The sequence below is a fragment of the Malurus melanocephalus genome, unplaced genomic scaffold (genome assembly GCF_030028575.1).
Source record: "Malurus melanocephalus ecotype Western Australia unplaced genomic scaffold, MMel_1.1 scaffold_26, whole genome shotgun sequence".
Taxonomy (NCBI): domain Eukaryota; kingdom Metazoa; phylum Chordata; class Aves; order Passeriformes; family Maluridae; genus Malurus; species Malurus melanocephalus.
The window spans coordinates 352,713-376,979 of record NW_026623258.1 but is presented as its reverse complement, the minus strand read 5'-3'; the positions used below and the strand labels follow the sequence as shown (position 1 = coordinate 376,979).

Here is a 24,267-nt window from a genome sequence, read left to right as displayed (position 1 = left end):
ACCCTGTSTGCAGAACCACAGCTGCTCTCAGGGCCCCAGCACAACATCTCTGGGAGCTGAGCACCAGTGTGATTTGTCCATTTAGCACCTGCCACACTTCACCACACCACTGTTCTGCACAGAGGTCAAGTMAGATGCCCAAGAGCACTTAATGCTGGCCTGTCCCTGCCCTGCCACGCGAGGTGGTCTTGCTTCCAGAAATAAAACTGGGGAGAAAGCACGTGATAAGCTTTCATGGTGTGTCTGCAGCTTGTGCAGCTCTGCTTGACACCTGGCCCCAGTTCATTACCTTTTTACTAAGCCCAAAGTCCTACAAACATGATTTTGAAAACAGGAAGGTCTTTGTAAGCTGATGGGTTTCATCAAAGGGGTGCTTTTGCCTGGTGAGCAACCATGTAACATTTGCTGGAAAGGGTGGCACCCACACACCTTTCTCCATCATCTCACAGTTCATAAGAATCCCTTTATTGTTATTATTCAGCAAGACAGAGGTGTTGTTTYTCTGTGTTTTCACATCCAAGACATCTCACCTCTACGACGAGCTGCAGATCRTCCATGTACCTTTCTTCTGTCTGAATGAGCTCGTGAATGTAGCCCTGCCTTTTCCTTTCCATGGGCTGCATGGTGTCAAGGCTCTGCAGATCAGCACACCCTGCAAGAAGTAAGGCAGGAGTTTAGATCCTACTCAAGGCATCAAATCTGACAAATTAACAGAATTGCACCAGCATTCAGCAGTCTATGGCTCAGACTATACAGACACTGATAAACCCTCTCTGCAGCAGCAGCAGTGGGTTTCAGGATCAAGTGATGTAGCAATTGATCCCTCCCTTCTTTGTGTCACTGTTCAGTCTCTCACCTTTCATTTCTTCAAATACCCTTTGCACTGAGGTGCAGAATAAGAGTTCCTGACTTCTTGCCACTCCATTTGTCTCATGACTTTTCTCATCTATTCTGCCCCATTGATATCAAACTCTGATTTTCTCTTACCTTGTGCACTGTCCTTTTGGACTTGATGATCCTAAAGGTCTTTTCYAACYTTAATGTTTCTATGACTCYAAGTTGTCTTWTGTGAGATGAAGTCATGGAAAATGTGGCTCGTCCTGACTTAGGACATTTCACCTTTAATCCCCACCCCATTTCTGAAGTTCTCTGCCTTAGTTATTAATTTGTGATATATAAACCACCACCACACATTTGTAAAGCTGTAACACATAACATAATAGTTGTGTAATTTCACAGCTACACAACTTTTTTTTCCTTAAAATGAGCCTGAAATAGGTTCAATTATTTTTATGCATCAAGTATGAAAAATCAAAATCATGCATAGGAACACATCAACATATGTCATTACGTCAATGACATAAACTCCAAGTTTCTGCCAGAACATGCAGACCCTGCAGCTTCACACAGCTCTATCTCTACTGGATGTTAGTAAACAAAACAACAGTGTTCAAACTTTGRACCAAAAACTGGTAAAACCAGAATGGTGATTGTGTTTAGCTGGGTAAAGGAAAGCACAGAAAGTCAGTCTGATCCCTGTGTCAGCCATCACACAGCAGAGTATTGCAAAGCAGCAGGGCGGGAGAAAAGGAAAAGAAAGGARCAATTACAGAGAATTTGAGAACGTCCATCTATTGCTGGGTGTGATGGCATTGGATTGCAGCCAGGTGAACTGTGGGTTTTGCWGGATAGCAGAAAGGACATCACAGGGACTCACTTAGATCCAGCAGTTCTAGAGGAACAATACTTTATGAAAGTTTACAGGAGTTGTGGAAGGCAGTGTGACCTACAGCAGGAAGGGCAGCATCTCCCTTGTCACCCTGACACTCATGACACACAAGGATGTGGCTATTCACTGCCAATGTATAAATCTGTTCATGGGAAGGCTGCTCTAAAAAATGAAACAGAGTTAGTCATAAATGAGGGGAAAAATCAAAGAAACACTAAATACTAGTCTGAACTTGATGTGACAGTGGCCTAATGGGAACTTCACAGGCTCCTGAACTTCCAACTGCACCAGTGTCAAGGTGCTCTGAAAGAGCAACAGTCAGCAAAAAGAAACTTTTGCCAAGTGAAATTTTAGGACACCAAGTATTCCTACAAGGAAACTCTTTGAACAACACAAAGAAGTAAAACAGCAAAGACAACAGCTAGATTGAAAATCAGGACTCTTCAGCTCTGTTTTGCACCCTAAGGAGGATCACAGATCTTAAGCTTTCTGACAAGATTTAAAAATATACCACTTTTTAAGAAGAGTTGAGAGATTACAGCTCTTTTGATCACACAGAATGCTCCTTCTGGCCTTAGTTATCCCCAAAGCYACAACCAGGCCAAAATTAGATGAGAAAAAAAGAGTAAAGTTACAGATAAAAGTGATTTCTGCAAAGTTTGGTGTATTAGTCCATCGAGACAGTCTGAGACCCGTGTGCTACTTCTGGATTCTTGTACAGGACTGAGTTTAAGCCCACCTGGTTACTAAGACATGAAAGTTTAGGCTGATCAAGGGCTTGCACAGCACCCAGGTGTTAATTGTCCAGATTTGGAAGTCACAGCTGTGGCCACATGGCTCCCTTTCATACTGCAAGGTGCATTCCTGTGAGAGGAGCAGGGATGGACTGATGCTCCTGTTTGCTTGTGTCTCATCTGCTGGAACAACCCACACGCTGGGACTTGGGTCTGTCCCATGCTGACCACTGAAAGTTGGGACAAAGCCTGGGAGGGAAATGGGCCTTTTAATTGCATTAAAAGAGACCTGGTTTATTAACTCATTATCAGATGCAAAAATGCAGTTACATTAACTGGCTTCTGTGCTAACCTYATATTTGGACTGTCAGCTTCTGAGATGAAGGGATGAGGGTTATTTTGTATTTAGCATTTTATATAATTTTATTTAAATACTAGTGTTTACTAGTGAAAACACTCCCCATTATTCAATCCCCACATTTAATTTTAGAGGTTGAATTCAGGCATTTGAGTCTGAAGGGGAACAAAACRAGAAAGAATAAACCAGCCTAACAAGTGCATTTGCCAATGTTTTTCCTAAGTGGCCATAGCAACCCAGGGGCTCACTGGTACAGAAAGTGTGAACTTTCTCCTCCCACATTGTTGTTCCCTCCTTTCCTTGCATCAATTCTRGCACTTATCTGACTCCTTGTTCACATGCTGGCAGCAAACAAATCCCAAGTGTGGGGGGAAAGAAAACAGCGGTTTTCTGTTGGTTTAACAGCCAGGAATGTGCATGGAAGCAGTAAAACTGCCTTGTTTGGCAGCAGAAAGCTCTTGGCTTGGCTTCTGTCTGGGGAAGCATCATCCCRAGCTCCCCAGGCAGCTCAGGAAGAGCACTGGGATTTCTGGGAACATCTGCAGAGAAGAATTGCAGCTACTCACCTGCTCTGCTGACCAAGAGGGATACCTGCCCTCTGGAGGGGAAGCCAGCCTGCCTCTCCCACTGAGAGCAGGCAATGCCAGGCTTTCAGCCAGCCCAGGGCACAGCCTGCCCACCTCCCTCTCCAGAACATTCACTGGAGCAAGCAGGGGATGTCTGAGACCTTGGGGCACAACAAAGAGATGCCTACACTGACTGTGGTGCCTTCTGGGCTCAATCCTCATCTCTGAGCTGAGGAAGCAGCTGCCTCACCATGYCAGGGTAAAACAACCTGGAGAGTTTATAAATAGGAAATCCTAGTCTCTGAAGTTGTATTAAAAATTATACTTTCCAAATATACCTGAACAAGGAATATTTTTTCCTACTAATGTAACTACCCCTGCATGAAAAACTACTGAGTTCCACAGTCAAAACATGTTCTCCTCTGCCAGACATTCAAACCCCTGAAACACATGGGTGGCTGGGGCAGAAAACATGTCCAATTTCTASCATATTTTGGGTATGAGCACATTCAAGGGGTAGAGCAACAGTTTCTGAAGAAAGGAAATCCTCCAGGGAAACACAAATAAGTAACACCTATCACTACTTCCCCAACAGACTTTCCCACTCAATGGACAGGAGAAAAAAAACATTAAAAGCAACAACTTTGGAAAGAGATCTTAACACTCCAATAGGAGTTCAGGCCTTGTCCAGAATAATCTAGCTACAGCAGAGGCACCAACTGCTTTGGGTCACCAATGAAGACTMTTTAAGGGTAGAAAAGAAGTTTAGATTAGATATTAGGACAAATTTCTTCATGAAAAGGGTTCTGAAGCATTGGAAAAGGCTGCCCAGGGAAGTGGTGGAGTCACCATCCCTGGAGGTGTTCAAAAACATGGATCAGCACTTCAGGACATGATTTAGGGGTGAGCATGGTGGTTGTGCTGGGTTCATGGACTTGTCTTAGAGATCTTTTCTAACCTTAAAAATTCTGTGACTCAACATAAACTGCTTTTTTAAAGGAAATAGCTTGGTTTGTTTAGGGTTGTGGAGTGGGTTTTTTTTTTTTTTTTGGAGGGGGATAGATTGGTTGTGTTTGGTTTGTTTAACTGGCTGTTTGAATCAAAGGCCAGCTGACAGAGCTGTGAAAAGCAGCTAGGGGGTTGAGGTTCTTTTCCTGCCTCTATTTTCCCAGGATGCCACAGAAAGGCTGCATCTCCCCGTAAGGACCATGGGCTGGCATTAGAACAGTCCCTTCAGCACAGCCAGAGAGCAGCTGATGCCATCAGGGACAGCACCACAGCCAGGTACAAGCTCTGTRGCACACACAAGGCCAGTGCACTTGTGACATGCTCCTGTCACTCCTGGAGCCATCAGCAGCCTCTGAAACCCACAAAAGGAACTCATYCAAGAAATCTGCTACTGTGGAAAAGGCAATTTCCACCAGGGCCTGGGAGAAATAATAAACTTTTATCCAGTCTCTCCTAAATGCAGAATGTTCTGCTACAACAGAGGAAATTCATGAATCAACTTTCAAGAGTCAAAAAGCAAGATGAAGTCACTCCATTGCAGGTAACACAATGCTCATTCCAAGCTATTCAAATTGGAAAAAAATTCTCCCCAGTTGGACAAAAARACCACAACAGACAAACTAGATCTTTTTAAGTGTCCCTTTAATAAAATACATTTGCATAGTTATCTTACAACTTTGTTCAAAACCAAAGGTGAACRATTGCCTCATGCTAAGCACAGCCTGCATTCGCGTGTCTTAACAACCATCCCCACACGTGGACACTCAAGCTTGGGAAGAACAACGAGGGGTTTAAGGCAGCACACACCAGAACGCAGCAGTTTTATTAATTCATTACACTGAAGTAGCACGACCCTGCAGCAGCTCCTGCCACTGCTGCAGGCCAAGGATTGTCGGCATTCCTAYGAGCAGACTTATTTACAGGTGTTCCAGCCCAGCCCAAGAGAATCACACAGGGATAGGATCTGACAAAGCACTGAGATGGCAGAAATATCCCATGACCAGAGGGAGATATTTCAGTTATTAGTGTGTAACTTTCTGAAGCAGCTTTGTGCCATCTGCCCTCGTGACTGCACCATTCCCCACATGGAGAAAGCGCTTTGGGCTCCTCGCACACCCAGCCCTGCCACCGGTGGCACAAAACCTTCCTGTGTGGATCCAGGATCAGGAACTAAGCTGTGTCAAACTAGGCTTCTGTAGGTTGTTAGTCCACTATGCAAACCAGACAGTACAGAAATAGAAAGTGTTTTGGTACCTGTTCTTGTGCATTTTCAGCACTTTTTGGTTCTCACCCCCAGTGACACCAGGGCCCCTATTCTCTGCTGGCCCACAGGAAACAACACTAAGCAAGTACCATACTGTAGACAACAGCAAATTTTGTTTTCCATGTTGGCTTCAGTTTTACTTCTTTACCTTGCGTGGTTCTGAGCAACATTTAGAYTCTCAGTTCTTGCCTGGGAAACATGAGTTCAACAAAAAACTCTATCTTCCACCTTGCCCTTAGTTCCACAGCCAACCTTTTTCACCCAAATAAGGGTGATTTKACCTGACTGGCTGTGATGACCAACTGAACTCAACCCTATGGACTTTTGTCAACAAAGGGGTGGACTGCACACAACCAGAGAAAAAGTAGCATTTTTAGAAGTAGAAGTCTGATTTTAACCCAACTTCCAACAGGCACACCRTTTCATTTATACAGAACATTATTCTGCTGTAAATACATCCTTAGCACAGTCTTTCGTTTGGATGACCTGGTGTGTGTATCCAACTCTTTCTGCACCACTGCAGGAGAGCAGAGCTCTCAGGCTATTGTGCTGGAGCTGTGCTAGACAGACATTTGCAGTACAGATAAATACTGAAGGCAGAGACTGAGTCTCTCTCAATCAGCATTATTAASGTGTGGTTTTATTATTATTATATTTATTATTACACAGGAGAATTTAGAGTGTGCTCAGGTAACACTGAAACAYGAAAAGGAACAGTGAAAGCACAAAATGCTTCACTTCAACACTCTTCAGGTCAAACTTAAAGGCAGCTGTTTCAATAATTATCAATACTCATACCTACACAGACAACACAGGGCTACCTGTGTGAAACTTTGCCAACAGTACTGTAATCTCCAATTGTATCAGAAAAAAACAAAAGCAAAAAAAATCTCAGTAGAATGCCAGGTGGTTTTGGAAAATTCCACATAACTGCATCCTCAAATACCTCAGTGAGGATATGAAGTTGTTTTCAATTTTTCAAAGACAATTAGTAGTAATCTGGCATTTAAGGAAAACTGACTGAACATTGATTGTCAGTGTGGTTTAAATCCCACAGGTCAACAGTGCCTTTTAGAAATTACATAATTTAGAAGATCACCTAATTCTTAGACTACAGTAACTGACTGCTYGGTGCCACTGGTGCAGCACAACACATTTCAGCCTGCTTTTAACAGGCTTACCAAGACAGAAATTCAGAGAAGGCAATTCTGGGTGAGTAGTGTATTTTAGCAGAAACACTTAAAATATGGTTTCAGAAGGAAATCAAGTCATCTGGAATAYTCAGAGGATTATCTAGCACATTACTTGCCTACAACAACATGATTTCATTCTGTAACAAAATACTGGTTCAGACAAAATACATCCAGAATAAAAATCCATTTGCAGTTTTCTGTAGGCACATTGCGTAGTCCATATTGCACAGAAGATACATCTCTGAACTAAAGGGCACATATACATTATTTGATCAAGGATATTAAATAACATTGGATTTTGGARAAAGGCTTTTAAATCTTTGCAACTGGATTAACCTTTTCCTGACAGTACCTTCACAACATTCATATATATAAATATGTCTATATAGTAAACAAGCAGTTTGTTTTGTAAACATTTCTGATTGCATAAGTGACCTTTGCTGTTTCATAACCAAGTTCAGGAAACCAACTAAATTTAATACTGTGTCTACAAGATCTCTCTTGTTGTTACAAGGGCACAGAACTATTTAATCAGAGAAGTAGTCTGGAATCAAATTAATCCTTTYATTTAAAGGGGAATCAAGGTTACAAGTGCCTCCTCCCATCCAAACATTACAGTAAGACACRGGCAGCCCATACTGCCCTGTATTTCCAACAGGCCAGAACTGTGCCCTGAAGGACCTTTGGGCTGAGGAGCACAGKTCCACCCTACACACAAATGCTCTGCCCTCACTCCAGGTGTCTCTTAATGTCTCTCTCCTGGCAAAACCTCTTTAGCAAGGTTATCTCTGAATTAGGTTGCTGCTCTATTTACCAGGAGGACGAGCAGCAGCTTTTAGTGCTTTGAAAGGCACTGCAGACCACAGCCAGAGACAAACAATTCAGTACCATGAACTATTTAATGAAGTGAAGGGGCAGAGGAAGGGCCTGGCCACACAGAGGCTGTGCAATACTGACTGCAGCAACCAAGCACRTTTGCCAAATCTGAAAGCAAATATGTATGATCAGAATTTAAAGGAAGAAGGTTGTTTAGGGATAGAATATATCGTGCCAAAACAACCCRAATTCCTGCCATAGTACAACTGTGAAGGAAGATAAAAATTAAGATATCCTCCATTCTACACATAATAATTCTTCACCCTGTTAAAAAGGGTGTTAAAAGGCTGGATGGACTGCACCAGATCTAACCCTTAGATCTTGTAGCACATTTGTAATCACAGTGACTATCAGCAGCAGACAGRTAGGGTTTGTTTCTGGATGAGCCATAAAGGCTGCTGATTTTAAAAGCTCAATGTGTAAGAGATTAAATYGAGTCCATTAGAACAATAATCAATGAACATTTTAATTCTGCAAAATATGTACATTACAACATTAAAAGAACACAAGTGCCCGTTCAAAACAGCTCAGATAAACTGTGCAAATAGTGGGTCTTTGTGTGTCTGCAATCCCACCATGCAAACGATAACTTGATATGCATGCTAATGACTACGGTTATCAATCCCAAAGGAAATACTAAAGGAAACAAGAATGAACAGCAGTGAAAGCCACACAAAGACCCACTATCCTTTCCACTTTTACAAATCAACTGAAACTGTAAATTAGAAGAAAACCCACAAAAACCTAATTTCTTGATTGGATCTAACGTTCAAACGAAGCAAAAGGATTGTGTCAGACACGTGAGCAGGGCTGGGCCACCCTGCCTCCACGCTAGTCAAACTTGGATAGTGGGTCTCTGAGGTGCTTTCACACTGGAAGACAACATTGGGTCCTAAAAAAAACAAAAAAAAAAATGAAGGATAAAATGAACATAAATTTGAAGAGTGAAACACATGAATTCTATGGACAAAGACAGAACAACACCAAAAAGGTCAGAAAGGAATGATGAACATTCAACTTTCTGAAAACAGACATCACGAGCTTCCACCCTTGCAGTTTCATATTTATATATAAACACACAGATTCAAGCACTTGTGACCAGCCACTGCTAACTCTGAAAACCCCTGCAGCTCATTCATTTGAAGAAGTTTCTTCTTAGGAAAACTTCTGTCATGTAGACTCAACACAAGGTAAAGCCCTAAGGTTTTTTTAAAAGGCAATAGCAAAATTCCCTGAGATTTCAACAAAACCACAATTTCTCCTCAGAAACTTCTAATGGAACAATAAAAAAATCAGATAAAAACTAAACTTGTAAAGAAAAATTTCACTGGAATCTATTCATATCAGCAGATAAAAATTAACCCATTCAACTCTGTTTGATCCTGAAAGAAATTACAACCTTGCCTCTAATCTCATGTGTCCATGGAGCAGGATGCACCACATYCCTCAGAATCCAAGGGCTACATGGTCTGAAGAGGGACACACCTTGTGGGCAATCCAGAGACTATTCCACACCCCAGGATTTCAGCCTGGAAGTGTTATCAAGCCTGACTAACCTACACCAAACAGWTTCAGAAATACAAAGTCACTACATCATTATAAACTGATTGTATTTCATATTTGAACTTTGGTTAAAACAATTTTGGAGCTGTTGAGTAAAATCTTAGWATAAATCATTAGTCTTTGTGTGTTAAAATATGAATGTGGAACTGCAACAGGCAACACCTCAAACTCACTGCTACCATGAACTGCTACTCCATGAAGAAAAGTTACTTAGCAAGAACTGGAGAACTTCAAAATGTTTTGTCCACATACAGACACAGAAATGCACCTGCCACAAGCACGTTCAGTTTGGAAGTTGTTTTCTCACTATGAACATCCCTGAAAGTGAGTCAGCTTCMTCCACCAGACAGTGTGGACAGGAATTACTAATGATCTTTTTCATATGGAAATAAACTGGAAATACAGAATATTGTTGCAGGATTTGCCTTATGTCTCCAAAATGTCATATCTACAAGTAAAGTTTGGGGAAGACAAAATTGAGGGAGCGGTATTACTACAAACAACAACCTGGAGCTCAGTCCTGAGCATCTGAAGGACTCAGATGTGTGAGGAACTGCAGCAGTCCTGGGCTACAGAAAGAAAAGGAGTGAACAGAAAAGAGTCACTACAYGTACATTAGAGTAGAAATAACTGGCACAACGTTCAGCCTGTGAAAGACCAGGGATGTTTCACAGAGATGAAACACCTCAGGATGAACCAGAAGCCTCTCTGCATAGGTGTGGCCACCTGGCTGAGCTGTCCAGCCCTCAGCAAGAGCATCKCTGAGGGATGAACTGATCTACAAGGAGACATCAGCAACCAAGTGTGCAGACAGAGCTGGAACAGCTATTTTCTCTCCTTATATKTCCCTGCCTACCCCACCTTAAACATCCCTTGGGAAGAATGGGAGGAGAATTGGGCAGACGTGTCTTTGTCAGATCCTGGTAACACACACAAGACCTGACCTTTGAGCAATGGTTGAGATTTACCTGATGGGAGAAAATCTCAACTAAAGAAAACAAAATGACAAGGCTCACACTGCTCCGATGGATGACACACTTTAAAAGGTATCTCACTGAAAAAGCCAACAAATAGTAAGAGAACAAGTTTCCAAGTGCAAGGCAGATGAAGACTGGCCAAAATAACAAAATTACCTCCAGACCAAGCCATTGGGAAGAACTCTAAAGCAGTAAGAGCATCATGCCTAACCCCCCTCTCACACMCCCTGGAAAGAATGGGAAGAGAACCTGGCACTAGGCAAGCACTGGCAATACACAAGATCTGACCCTGAATGAGTTGTGTAAACTCTCAAAGAACAAAAGACTGAATCTTTATTTTAAATCTATATTTTGAAGCCTGCTGAGTATCATATTTATTATTTATTATTTATGATGGCTTTTGCAAAAACATTAGAAAGAGGGCTATTAAAATGTCATTAAAACAGAAGCAAGTCTAACCACCACCACAATCACCAGAAGCACAATTCAGCTATTCTGTGTTCTGCAATCACCACGTGTGTAAGAGACAAACACTCAAACCTACAATATCCTGAAGTAATTATATTTTTCTTTCCCTGCAGGGACCAGGATGTGCAGCTACACCAAGAGGAAACGTGATCTTGTTCTGCTCACAGAGCTATTTCAGCAACTTAAGAGAAGGGATATCTCACTGACTCCAGTTCCTTCTTTGCTTGGGAAGCTTGCCATTACAGCTGTAAGTAGCATTTCCCCGRAAAGAATCTGGATACAAAAGTGTTTAAATTTGAGGGAAAACCAGAATTTTCCTAAGCCACAAAYCTATTTGAGTAAACCAAAGCTGCCTGCTCTTTTTCCAATACCATTGAACTTGATCTAGAAAAAACAGTGGGAAAAMCTGCCATTATTCAACAGAGACATTATAATAATCAGATCAGCAGTTCTTTCAAATACAACAATGCATTTTTAAAATTATACTGTCATATCTCAAAGCTATTCCATAGAGGGATAATTCCTTAGTGATTCCTCAAGAATACTCGAGATAGTTTCTGTACTGTGCTTAAACAAGAGCCAAAAATATCTGTAAGGAAACCCAAGGAAGTTTKAAAATTCAATCAGGACGTATTTAAACATTCCTCTGGTTACAGAAGAAGTACAGCAGTGGCTTACTGCTCACAAAGCTGACCAACAGCAGCAGCCCAGATGAAATTTGGGAAATGGAATTTGCACAGTGCTGCACTGGAGGTACCAAGCTGTGCTGGGTTTGTGCAGGCTCAAATGCCTAAATCACAACAGAGTGGCAAAGTCCAGCACAAAACTGGTGGGGAACTAAGCTTACTCAGACAATTAAAAAAAAGACAATAAATTCAACATACTGTTCATTCACCAATAGGTGGATTTTGTAGACCTATTTCACAGAATAGTTCTTAGACAAAAGTCTAAATATTTAATGGCCAGGTACAGATGACCTAGGGCACATGTGCTCACTTGATTAATCTTTATCAAAAGCCAATTTGATGTGGATAGAAATAACCTTAATCCATAACACTGAAATTTGAGAGAATGCCTAATAATGTATCAGCAAACAGTGAGAAAAACTTACTTATCAAATCAAAAATTTCCTACTACAACATGGTTTTAGCACAGCTTTTGCTGAAATTCAGCAAAATTTTGCTTGAATTGCACTTGTCACGTTCAACCACATAACTTGAACTGGCAACACAGCCGGTGTGACAAGCTGTTACCGCTATAATTTTTGAAAATTCATAAGTTCTAATATTCAGCCAGAATCTTTATTTCATAGCCCATCTGGTATAGTCTATACTGTTTCTTCAAAAGTGAGGTTTACAAACAAATTAAAGCTTTCAAAGGACCACTTGAATAATTTAGCTATATCTAATCAAAGAATGTTAAATTCCATCTAAATGCAGAAGTTTCTGATATCCTAATCACATTGGCCAGAGGCATTAAAATAAATACATACATACATACATACATAYATAAATAAATAAATAAATAAAGCCAGAACAATGTGTTACCAAAAATGTAAGCTCAGAAGTAATTTAGCTAAAAAGAAAACTTCAAGAATGGTGCACGTTTTCTTTTGCCCAGGAATCATAATGAGCTACCCAGGAAAAATACTTTAACTTTCCAACCCAAGCTGCACCTTCATTATGAGTTTGTGAATTTTTCTGCAAGAACATGACTATGTTGATCAAATCTTAAGTGCAAACTGATTCTACACAATAGCTACAGGCTAATAAGAGTGAACCTCTGCCAGACTTCCCAATGGATGTCTTTATCCTAAGAGAACTCCAAATGATGCTTAGAGAAACATATCAAGTGAACGGACAAGGCTTGTCATGTCAAAGGAGCAACTCTGTGTTTGGTATGTTCCCAACCCCACTGGGCTGATGTAAAAGGTGGTTTAATCACAGGAGGAAAAGCTGAATGGGTAAAACTTGTGCTAAACTTCTCTGGGAGAAGGATCTCTGTGGAGCGGGTCCAAAAACCACTGTGTGTGTGTAGGGGACACGAGAAACCTTTACGGAGTTTTTGTGCAAAAAAGGGCAGAGAAGATGTTGACTGTCAGTGCACAGTTCAGCATTCAGTTCTCAGCCTGCTGCTGGTAATTTTCACCTCAGCCTATGTCCTGATATATATCCTGCTTCTCAGAATTGGATGACAGCTGGAATACTGGGAGCCAGGACCTTTAACATAGGACAGACCACTTAYTAGTGCCACAATCTTCTTCCTATCCTTTTTATGGTTATTTTTACTTAACTGGTAAGTGTGTAAACAATACTACAGCAGATACTTCTTCTTATTTTATGAAACCTGAGCAAGTTCTCTAATTGCATTGTGCCTGCACTGCTTCCCAGTCCATGTTAGTTACCAGCATCTTATTGGAAGGAGAACTCCTACCAAATCCAGTATTTTTACCTCACCCTACAGTGCTCTTGCTATCCCACACTGGCTGGTTGGTATATGCTGGTTGGTTGTAGGTTGTAGGCTACTTAGAAAAGGTTTAAAGTACCTTGTAGTGTAATAAAGTATTTACAGAAAGGGTATTTAAAGAACTAATCAATTCAGCTGATGCCTGGAACTCCAAATTCCAAACACAAAGAAGAACAGCAGTGTACCTTTGAAATGAAGTAACAAAATTAAATCAAAAATRGAGGTTGCTTACACTGCTGACTTGGATCGGAATCTGTAGTCATCTTCACATAGTTTGAAGGGAAGAGACCTGTCACACCATTGATTTCTCCTTGCCACCAGTCARCATCATCTTTGTTCAGTACATTAATCAGCTGCCCCTTGGAGAAACTGAGCTCGTCYTCATTGTTGGCCGTGTAATCATACATGGCTATCACTTGACACACTGTGAAGGAAAAAAATAGTAGAATGGAGTTATACATGTATTAGAACTGTTTTTTCAGTGTTTTACAAAACCACAGGAAGGAAACCATCATTTCATATACATTGCTGCACAGGAAAAATACCACCTGATTTTACCTTGACATAGAATTGTCTTCCCTTTTCTTTTACTTTCTTAAAATTACACCAGCCAGTAATTCTTATTTCCACTTTATATATCTGTGAACTTTTATAATAAATGCACTGCATCTATTGACCTTCTAAATACTTTAAAATATAATCAAGTATGCTTCTATCTTTTACTGGCTGAAAAGAGTGAGTTTGATTATCTTACTGCAGACACTTACTGGGAAAATGTGGCAGAGGAACAGGAAATGTGCATTAGCTAATAATGGCCTGTTGCTTTACTCAGAGGGAAGTTTTGTCCAGTAAAACTGAGGAAGTTGTTGTATAAGCAACTCATAGATGTGGACAACAGCACATTTTAAGCATGCAGAAGCAAAAAAAGCTCCTTTTCTGTGAAATAATCTTATTTGTACCCGACYATTCAAATGGAAAAACCTAGAAATAACCTAGAAAATTTGCTTAGTCTTCCTCTTTGCAAGGAGCAGTGCATGTAATTCCACGTGTTTTGTCAATGTTTGCTAGCTCTCYCTAAGATTTTTGCCAGCACTTGGAAACATGGAGTTTCCAAATGAGAGGAGTGTGGCTCTTCAGGGCATTCAGCAAAATTAAAAAGCCACAGAAAGTGGATGCGTGATACATGAACAATTGAAATAGTTACATAAAATACTCCAAATGAAATACAAAGTCTTTTTTTTTCACCTGAGGGAGCAGCTGATGTGGTTCTGTCACTGCTCGGACCCAGCAGCTTCACGTGGCTGGCAGGGAACCAACCTTTCTGTCTCTTTTTCCCTCTTGCCTGTAAATGTTTACAATGGTTATTACACAACTGAAAAGCTAAATAGATTGAAAAAAAGTACAACAAATATGTCAAACAGCTCTGCCAACAAAAGACAACTTTTGGCTTCCACATGTAAATAAATCTCAAAAGATAAATATCTGACTAAATCATAAAACAACCCATTTCAAATAAAGCTGCACCCTAATATTTTCTGGCAGACTTGTTCATCCAAAATTTTTAAGTGAGATTTCAGAGTACAATTCAATTGTAGACCTAAAAAATTTGTTCCATGAATATTCCACCTATGCACCATATCCAGAGTCTCTAATAAGGTTGAGTGAACTTTTATGTGACATTGCTCTTAAATCTAGGTGAGGAAAGGAGAAAAGTGGGAACATCCACCTTTGCAATAAACAAGCTTCCAATTCCAGCTTCCAAGAACACCTGTTCTTTCTTTAAAATAACTTTACAGTTTAATGTTTCACCAGTTAAATCCGAGCAACTTATAACTGTCAACTTGTCTCTTTCCTCCCATGCACATGTTAATTGACAGTTTYACCATTTTATGTGACCAAGAAAACCCACCCTAAAAGTAACATAAACCCCCAGCAACCCAAGGTTTAAAAAAAACAACCAACCAATAAAGATCCACCACAATACCTTTTTTTTTTCCCTTTTGGTTTATTCAAGATGAAAATAACTTCCTGGCCAGCTTTTATATAACTCTATACTTWGTTGTTTTTTTGAATTAAACCTGAGAGCACATCCTTGCCATTCATGATGTCACAATTATTGCTCCTTCAATAACTACCTGCAACTCGCCTTGCCACCATCCACTGGCATTTTTCTTCAGAATRAGTATCAGCTGTCCTGGAGCAAGACTGAGCTGTTCAGTTCCTGATGCAGCGTAGGCAGTAGTAACCTGAGCGATTTCTAAAAAGAAAACAGCAATTGTGTTTGTTGTTTTTTCACTGCAGTAAGAGCTGGATCCACAGAAACATCCTGGTACATGACTTGCAACTAAGAACACCAGCCATCATGAGAATACTGATATGAACTGCAATGCTCAGAGTTACTCCAGAAACAGGATTGAATGTTAAAAAGTTATCACACACTTACCGGGTTTCTTATTTATTGTTCCAGTTTTGCCAGCATAGCCAGAAGCCTGCAAAGACACAACAACAACCACCTTTTAATGTGCAATAAAACTAGTACAGTTTACACTAACAGCACATGCAGATTTTAACTTTGAGCCTGTATTTAATAAAACATCATTCTGTACAGAGAGAGGCAGTGTGACACTGGCCAGAGCTCTGATTTAGCACTCAAGCTACTAAGGATTTTCTTTTTTGTCACATTAACCTCTGCTCAAAATCACTAAAGGCTGGGTGCCAACAGAATGAAACTGAGAGGAAATATTGCATGAATATGTTCAGAATATGAACTCACATCCGGATCTTTYGGTCTGACGTAATTGGAGGGGAAGATTCCAGTTCTGTTATCAATGCTCCCAGTCCACCATTCCCCTTCTTTCTGGGTCACYAGGATCTCCTCACCTTCCGTGAAAGTCAAGTCACCGGGCTCAGAGCTTGAGTATGAATAGAGGGCAACATACTCTGTGCAAAGAGCACACAGAGGAGAGACARCAGCTTCAGATGGGGATAAAGGAACATCARATGTAGATAAAGGGTTATCAGGATTCACCAGTGTGTTCAGAACAGGGATCATACCTTCACAAATCTGTGAATTGACTGTCTACCTGCTTGACTGTAATCCCATTTACTGTTACAGRTACAAAACTTTATAATGAAAAAACACAGGTACAATTAAAATATAATGGGCGATGCATGGAGATACACTAGAACTTTTTCCTCAGTAATGTTTGTTTTCTGTACTCCTTACTGATTACAAGAGAGTGATCCACACTTAGATTAAAAATCCTTTCTCATCTCTTTACAGAACAGCGTAACACAGTAGAGAACAACAGGAAAAGAACTCTGCTTATGRGTGTAAATTTTCAGAAATATATTCATGCTCGAGGAAAAGCCTTAAAAACAAAAGCTAGGCCTATGCTCAGCCTGAATTACTTATAACTTTAAGGTACTATTTCAGAACTCTGTATCAATAGCTCAATGTTTGCACTGTGTCTTTCAGACAAGCACTCAAACTGCTGCTCAAAAACTCCTCACAAATTGAAGTATATTTACATGCCRTTAAGCAGAAGCAGACTATTGCCACATTTCATGCTGTCTTACCCTCTCCTGCTGCGTAACTCTGGGTATGAGGCCTTTTGTTTACAGCTGCATAAATAGCTTCTGGTCTGCAGAAAGGAGAAAAGAACCAAGGTTTGTGTAACTAAGAGGCTGATGAAGAGCAAATCTCTTAATTCACATGAGACTTTACTTGCTTGGGTTATATCAGAGCTGGTATTGTCTCTGGATTAACTGCAGCGACTTCCCAGACTACAAAACATTGCCAGATATTGCTGATATTTAATGTATTTGTTGCAACAAAGCCCATACCACTTAAAAAAAAAATCATGTGACAAAAGGCAAGAGATACATTCACAAATTATGTTATCCAGAGGACATAAATTAAGGCATAAATTTTACGAAATTCTTTTCTTTTCTAAGAACTTTTAGCAGAATGCATGAACAATTTACACACAGTGGTGCAGCCACCCCAGCAGTATCCAGACTTGGGGTTGTTACCTGGACAGTGGAGCATTAGAATATGCATAATGGTCTTTTCATGTGAAGAAAAACACACTACTTCTGTCAGATGTGCTGAGCTCACAGTAGATTTTGGGTGACTTAAAAACTGGCATGTTAGGAGGCAGAATGCAACTGCACTGCAAGAGAGCTGACTTGGTAATGAACAAAAAGTCTGGCACTTGATGARTAATCAAACACCACTGATGTTTCACAGCACTCAGCCTAACAAGACTGTCTGTGGTTACACAGCAGTGAGCCCAATACTTGGCTTGCCAGAATGAAATAGAGCCTAGAATGACACAATGTAAATTGTAAATGGCATTTATATTCTGCCCACTAAAGCACTGYAAGAATTTTGCACTCTAAATCACCTCTTTTTGTCAACTACTGAATAATACAACAACAAAAGTCACACTTACTCCTCTTTCTTGGTTTCACTCCCAGGTAARAGCTTGACATAGGACTTTGGAAACCAACCCCTTCCTCCATGTACCTCTCCAAACCACCAGTTCTCCTGCTGCTCCAGGACAGTGATGATATCATTCTTTGAAAAATTCAAGTGGTTATCTTTTTTTGCAGTCCAAGAGCAAAGTGCTTGTGCTTTCAGGTTCTCTACAGGCTGCCCCTGTAAGACAGAAACGATGTTGGTTGACCACGCTGTCCTAAACTGACATAATTGTTAAAAACAAATTTTTGTATCTTTTATTGAAGTTTAAGCAACTTCATTCCCAAGAGATGGCTGAATAATTTTGTTTACATTAATGTATTCATGCAAATCAGTCTCTCATTTGCAAGAAACATCTTCTGTGTCTAATTATAGGTGAAAATTATTTTASAATTATGGAAGATGAGTCTTCTTGCTCAGTGATCCCTGAAAATACATGGAATTATATCAGTACACACTGGTGGAAGATTCAGATTAACTTCTTTATTCTCCCGACTGTTCAGTGCACCCAACATTAGCAAAGTTGTGTGATGTTATGGTTTTTCTTTACATCATTTTCACTAACATGAATCTGAAATACATAAAGTTCTGCACAGGTACCTGTCCATGAACAGGTGAAACAGATCCAGGGGATACAGTGCGAGTAAAAGCTGATTTCTGCTGCCAGGCTGTGTTAACATTCAGGCTGGAAAAGGGGATGTTTTGGTAATCAGATTCTTCTGTAGATTTACTTGGTGAAAGTGGTCTGCAAATTGAACACAGGCATATTTATCAGATTATAACTTGTATTTAGAAAGTAACTCAAGCAGAGAATTTTTTTTTAACATCTACAAAACTGCTMTTCTATTCAATAAATAAAAGTAAAGCAGACTATCAAATACTTAAAATTTTTCAAACTAAGACTTTTAGGAAGTTCTTCAATAAGTTTTCTGTCTTTGTGTTTTAAAAACAAACACCAAGCAAAACTACACAGCACATTATGTGCTAGCTAATTTTAGAAAAAACAATTTAAACACAAACATAACAAAAACTCACTCTGAAGCAGCTGAGGTAGTAGATAAAGATACTGTAGGAGGAAGTAAGGCTTTCTTAGGAGATAAAGCTTTTTCTCCTTCTGGTATTTTTTCTACATAATTGCACGGAAACCAGCCAAAATGTCCTTGAAAACTCCCATAAAGCCAACCAGGCTCTCCCACAGTCTTTTCATCAACCTATGGGCAGGAGGAGAAATAAAAAGAAAACAGAATTATCAGTGTGAAACAAGCAGGGTACYGAGTGTGTCAGCACCTGCTGGCTCTCTGACCTGAACAGTGAGCAGTGCTCACACCAGGATCAGCATTTTCATTCTGCCCTGGCAGAACAGAGCTGATTTTGCCCTGTGATGATGCAGCTGCACTGGTTTCAGACACAGGTACAGACAGAYCTCAGGGATGCTGCACCCGTTCACACAGGCCCTGGACATGCACATCACACAGGGCATCTGGAGCCACTCTGGCTTGCCAAACCAACAGTGCTTTGTGCTGGATTCTGCTGAATGTGCAGMCCAAAGGCAGTGGCTGGTGAGCCCAGCAGGGCAGGAAACAACTGCTGCTGTTCTGCTCACAGATATAATTAACTGTGTCAGCTGACCGCATCCAAAACACACCCAAAAATCCTGTTATTTACTCTATGATTAAGTACAGAGCATCCTTAAACATTCATAGCAATATTGGAGCTTCCATTATGCTGCAAATTAGCCAGTTAGTTAGAAAATCAGCTCAAAATTAGGTGCCCATCAAATACTATCAGGTAGTCAGCTTAGSTGGGGTTTGGGTGTAAGAGGAAGAGGAGGAGGTGGCAGCTGTTAGCCTATTTCTGAAATCAGTTATCAGCAGTTAAATGATACAATTGTAACTGAGAAGAATGTCAAAGCAAAACATACTTCTCTTGTTCCCTCTTCCATGGTTCATTGGTATGAAAATGCAAATAAATGCTTTAACACTGTCAAACTGAAAGCTAATTTAGTCAAGGGTTTTAATATTTTGTATTACATTGCTTTATAAATTCTCCCTTATCACCTACTTGTATCACTTACAGTCTGAATGAGGAGGAACCATACATACTTATATATTAGAAACTGTATTACCACGGTTGTAAATCGGTTTTCACACATTCACCTGAAGGCAAAGACTTTCAAACAAGTGCTAATAACTAATATACATGAAATAACACAGATTTCAACTGAGATGCCATAAGGCATTTTTAATCTCATGGTCCTGCTCTAATATTATAGACAGCAAATTCAGCTGAATTCAGAAAAGTGCTACAATGAATGGATGCAGAATAAATTACTCTAAGTGTCTGCATGAGGGAGGATTGATAAAGGAACAGTCAGGAAGAAAATCAGAGATTCATACRATGGTTGAAAGGGACCTTAAAGATAATCTGGTTCTACCCCCTCTACCAGCTGCAGGGACAACTTCCACTAGAYCAGGTTGCTCACTGAGGCAGAAATCCACATTAAGAATACACTGAAAAACAGTACTGGGATTCAAAAGGACCTTTCACATCTACTTGTTAAATAACTAATTTGATTTTAATTCAAATACCATTAATTAATAATTCATGTTTCTATTTACTATGCTTGTATTTCAAGCAAACACTTAAAAGCCAACTTGTACATGTACAATGAACTGCAGTAACTACATCGTTTCTGATCTACTAATTTTAGAAAGTTTATATTTAGCATTCACTGTTCTTACATTTAAATGTATTCTCAACACGTCTAGGATGTGTACAATTCAGAGAAATATTCTGGCTGAATTAAACCTAATTTCATCTGTTTAAAAAAAAAAAAAATTAAAGAAAGCAGCAATCCAATTTAAATTTTGAGTAAACCTTAAAATACGTCAGCATAATATTTTGACCCTGAAGACCTCGTGCATCTCAAGGTTAGGGAAAAGGGTTAATTTCTGCAAGTCAAATGTGAATGGAAAATCTTACCTGAATTATATCTCCAGTATTAAAGCTCATCTCATCGTGGTTCCTTGCCTCGAATGGATACAAAGCTCTGTAATTTACCACGACAACGGAATTCCTCGACTCTGCAACACCAGCTGCATTGCCTGGAAGGTAAGAAAACCACTCTGACCCAGCTCAAAGACTCAGCTGGAGCCCCATCATTCCAAGCCACTGGTAGAAATGTAAGAGAGAACAGGTCTTGCCCCCACAGTGTGCAGGAGGAGGAGATCACCAGGGCAGCAGTTTAACACACCCACCATGGAAATGTAACAGAGACAGCAAAATGCATCGACTTCTGCAGTGAAATCATCACAGAAACACAGAATGGATTGGGCTGGAAGGGACCTTAAAGATYATCCAGCTCCAACTTCTTGCCATGGGCAGGGACACCTTCCACTAGACATCYTTAAAAATTACATTTTTATCTTCTCCTCTTTCCTTGCCACACTGCTCTGGCTAACCCACTGCTTTAATAAAGCCTCATTTAACACCTCTATAATGTTCCAAGTTGGTAAGATCCCACTGTTGCAACAGTAAGTGTTCAGTAGCATGTGTGAATATTTTTTTTAGAAACTAAAATAGCAAAATACCATGATGTCTATTTTCTTTGCACCTCTGTTTCTCCAAATCAGTGACTGCTGCTGCTAACAGTGAATGTTTTACAAGGTTTAGCTGAGATATGCAAATATCTTTCAGCTCTGTTCTAATTTGGTCCTTGCTGAACTCAGTGAGAAAAGTGGCTAATAAAAACTGGCAAGAACTAATGAATGATCAAATCAAACATGTCCTTGGTGAAAATACTGTTAAAGCACTACCTTAGCAAGTCAGACAGCTAAATTAGGTCTGGTTATTCAATTCTTCGTTTTTTTCATCTGAGGCATTAAGCATTGCAGAAATAAACTACATTTCACTGTTAATAAATGATTTTGCTGAGTGTTACCGGCCCATCTCTCATCAGTGAACAACCCCTCTCCATGTCAGCATTTGATTTTAATGCAAGAAAGTGCAAGCCTCAGGAAAAACCTGAAATATTACTGTTTCCAGCAACTGTTATTTGTTGACCMTGATCAGTGGAAGATTTGTCACCAAAGTGATAGTTGCTGAAAACTGACAGAAGTAACTTAACAGGATCATTTGTAACTAGCAAGAAACACGAAACATTGCTAATTTGGGTTTTTTAAAATGATACCTTAGGCAATAAGTCTGCCTTTGTRCCACATTAATAATAATATACACGAAGAGTGAAATAACACTCAGGAAAATAAAAGTCCCAAAATCTAACAGATTGAAACTACCTTCATTTTTCCAAGTTGGCTTAAGACTTTTCCCCTCTGTTGGTTTCAACARATCTGCAAACTTTTCATTTATGTTTATTTTAGAAGTGTGTTTCTCCACCTCTTGAGAGCTGGTTGCTTCTTTGATCTTTTTTATCTCCTCGTTCTGCTTACGCCTCTCCTCAGCTTCTTTTGCTATTTGTTCTTGCTTTCTTTTATCTTCTTCCAGTTGCCTCTGCCTTTGTTGTTCCACCTCCCTCAAGATTGTGGCTTGTCTATTTTTCTCCTCCTCTGCAAGAAGCTGTTGTTTGTTTTCCCTTTCTCTCATCATGGCAGCTGCTTCTTCAGCTTTCTGCTTTTCTTGGACTTTTTCCTGCATTCGTTCTTCCTCCAATCGCTTCTTTTTCTCTTCCTCTTCCCTTCGGATGTTTTCCTGCCATCGGTTCTCCTTCTCCCGTTTTGCTTTCCTGGAAGAAAGGAATGAGAGGGGAACGCTGATATAAAAATGAACGAGACTGTGTTCGTACAGTAATTGATGACACTTGYCAGCAAAACTGAGTTTATGACATTGATCACTCTGCTCTCAGGGTGATCAGCTCTTCCACAGACCAGGTCTTGGTGCCAGTGTATTCCACAGAGAAATAACAAATGGATTAAAATTCTTGGCACAGAAACTCTCCCACAGGCTCACCTGTGCAGTGCCCTCACGAGCACTTCTGCCCACCTGCATCCTGATGAACAAGAACTGATCTGATAATTAAACTAAGCTGGATTTAAGCTCTCCAGCAAGACAGTATCCCAATCTCCTAACTGGAAACAATGACTTCCAAACACATTAATTTTATTCAGGTACATAGATAAAAATAGCCTCTGCATACTGATCTCGGCAGCTTGGTACTTTTGCCTTCAGCAGTTGTAATCTATCCAACATGATTATCCCTGCCAGGACCACACTGCAGCAGTCAGGAGCTGGAAACCCAACTGTATGCCCTGAAATTATTTGGATGTTATCCTATACCTCAGCTGTCTACAGTGAAAACACTTCATATTTTAGCTGTCAAGATCTTCTTTCTGAACAGCGAGGACCTAATCCTTGGGGCCATCTTCTCAGAGAGACCATTTTTATCCATTCAGATGAGACCTTTTCATTCATTCCCTGCAGAACATCCACTCCTCTGATGGGTGTTTTACTGCTTCCAAGCACAGGACAAGATCCAGTAGGAGCTGTGCTGTTACTCCATCACACAACTGCGTCCAACCAAAAAATTAACTGTGCAACCAAAGGCCATCACTACACAGATGGCACATGGTTGTCTTAAAGAGGATGTCACAAATGCTTTAAAACTTCACCACAGAAGTTTGAAAATGCAGAAAAATGCTGTCATAGGCAAAGACCACAAATCACCCACACTACCAGGTCACTGGCTCTGTTTCTTTAGTCAAATTAAAAATAAATCATTGAAAATCTCAAATTCAAACCCTCTTATATCAGTGGTACTCCACATAAAATGCTTCTTCTGAGGCAGCCAATAGGACATACTTTTCCATTAAAAAAATAGATCTTATCTTAAAAGTCACCACAGCATTATTTTTCTTTAAGAACTGCAATGCTGATAAACTCAGCCACRGTTACCTTGCAGCCTCATCTTCCAGTCGCTTCTTCTGAGCAAGTTCAGCTCTTCTTTTTTGTACCTCTCGTATTTTGTCCTGTTTGATCCTGTGGAGYTGCTCCAAGGCTAATTGCTGTGTGCTGTAACTTTCCCTCAGGTCCTAGGGAGAGAACAATGGAATACATCAAAGGGAACAAAGCCAATCTTTGAGAAAAGCATCCAGGCATTTAATGTTTTTTGAACCAAGTTTTAATACAAATGGCCAAAGTAGTATTAAGTTATTAATAGTCCTTGGAGGTCACTGCAAAGAAAGTCAAATCAACAGAAGTACAAAACAAGAAGGCAGGTTTGCAAAGTCAGTGACATAACTCAGRCTTTCAAARAGCCCTTCCAGTCCTACAGCTGCTGGAAATGCCAAATGCAACAGAGGAGAGGGGAAGATACAAAACTGAGCACAGTTCAAACACAGCATTACTGAGGGCACCAAAGGCAGCGAATTGTATTTTATGTACCTCCAAGGAGGCAGATTTCAGCTGAAAGCCAACACAGTACCATAACCTGAGAGTGCATCCTGCAGTGGGGTGCTCACCCTTGATGYTTCTTGAGTGATCACTCTCATGTTKAAATCAGAAAAACTTCASAAAAATACCCAGCAGGCTTACCACAGTGGGAAGCCACAGCTTAAAGACACTGACTCT

General features: G+C 40.2%; 1 protein-coding gene across 3 annotated transcripts in view; it reads right to left on the bottom strand.

The window, feature by feature from the left end:
• ITSN2 (intersectin 2) overlaps nt 1-24,267 on the bottom strand; it is a 79,119-nt gene that overhangs the window by 8,085 nt on the left and 46,767 nt on the right. For 2 of the 3 annotated variants that reach the window (XM_057390410.1, XM_057390411.1), the window contains exons 17-29: nt 23,593-23,729; nt 21,981-22,426; nt 20,668-20,789; nt 18,721-18,896; nt 18,286-18,430; nt 17,660-17,865; nt 16,782-16,846; nt 15,976-16,142; nt 15,646-15,691; nt 15,338-15,459; nt 14,448-14,544; nt 13,435-13,626; nt 531-652 (exon numbers count right to left, since the gene is read on the bottom strand). In XM_057390410.1, the coding sequence (XP_057246393.1) occupies nt 531-652; nt 13,435-13,626; nt 14,448-14,544; nt 15,338-15,459; nt 15,646-15,691; nt 15,976-16,142; nt 16,782-16,846; nt 17,660-17,865; nt 18,286-18,430; nt 18,721-18,896; nt 20,668-20,789; nt 21,981-22,426; nt 23,593-23,729 (2,043 nt within the window). Of the gene's footprint in view, nt 1-530; nt 653-5,806; nt 8,621-13,434; nt 13,627-14,447; nt 14,545-15,337; nt 15,460-15,645; nt 15,692-15,975; nt 16,143-16,781; nt 16,847-17,659; nt 17,866-18,285; nt 18,431-18,720; nt 18,897-20,667; nt 20,790-21,980; nt 22,427-23,592; nt 23,730-24,267 lie in introns of those variants that run through there. The other variant, XM_057390412.1, reaches the window with a different exon arrangement.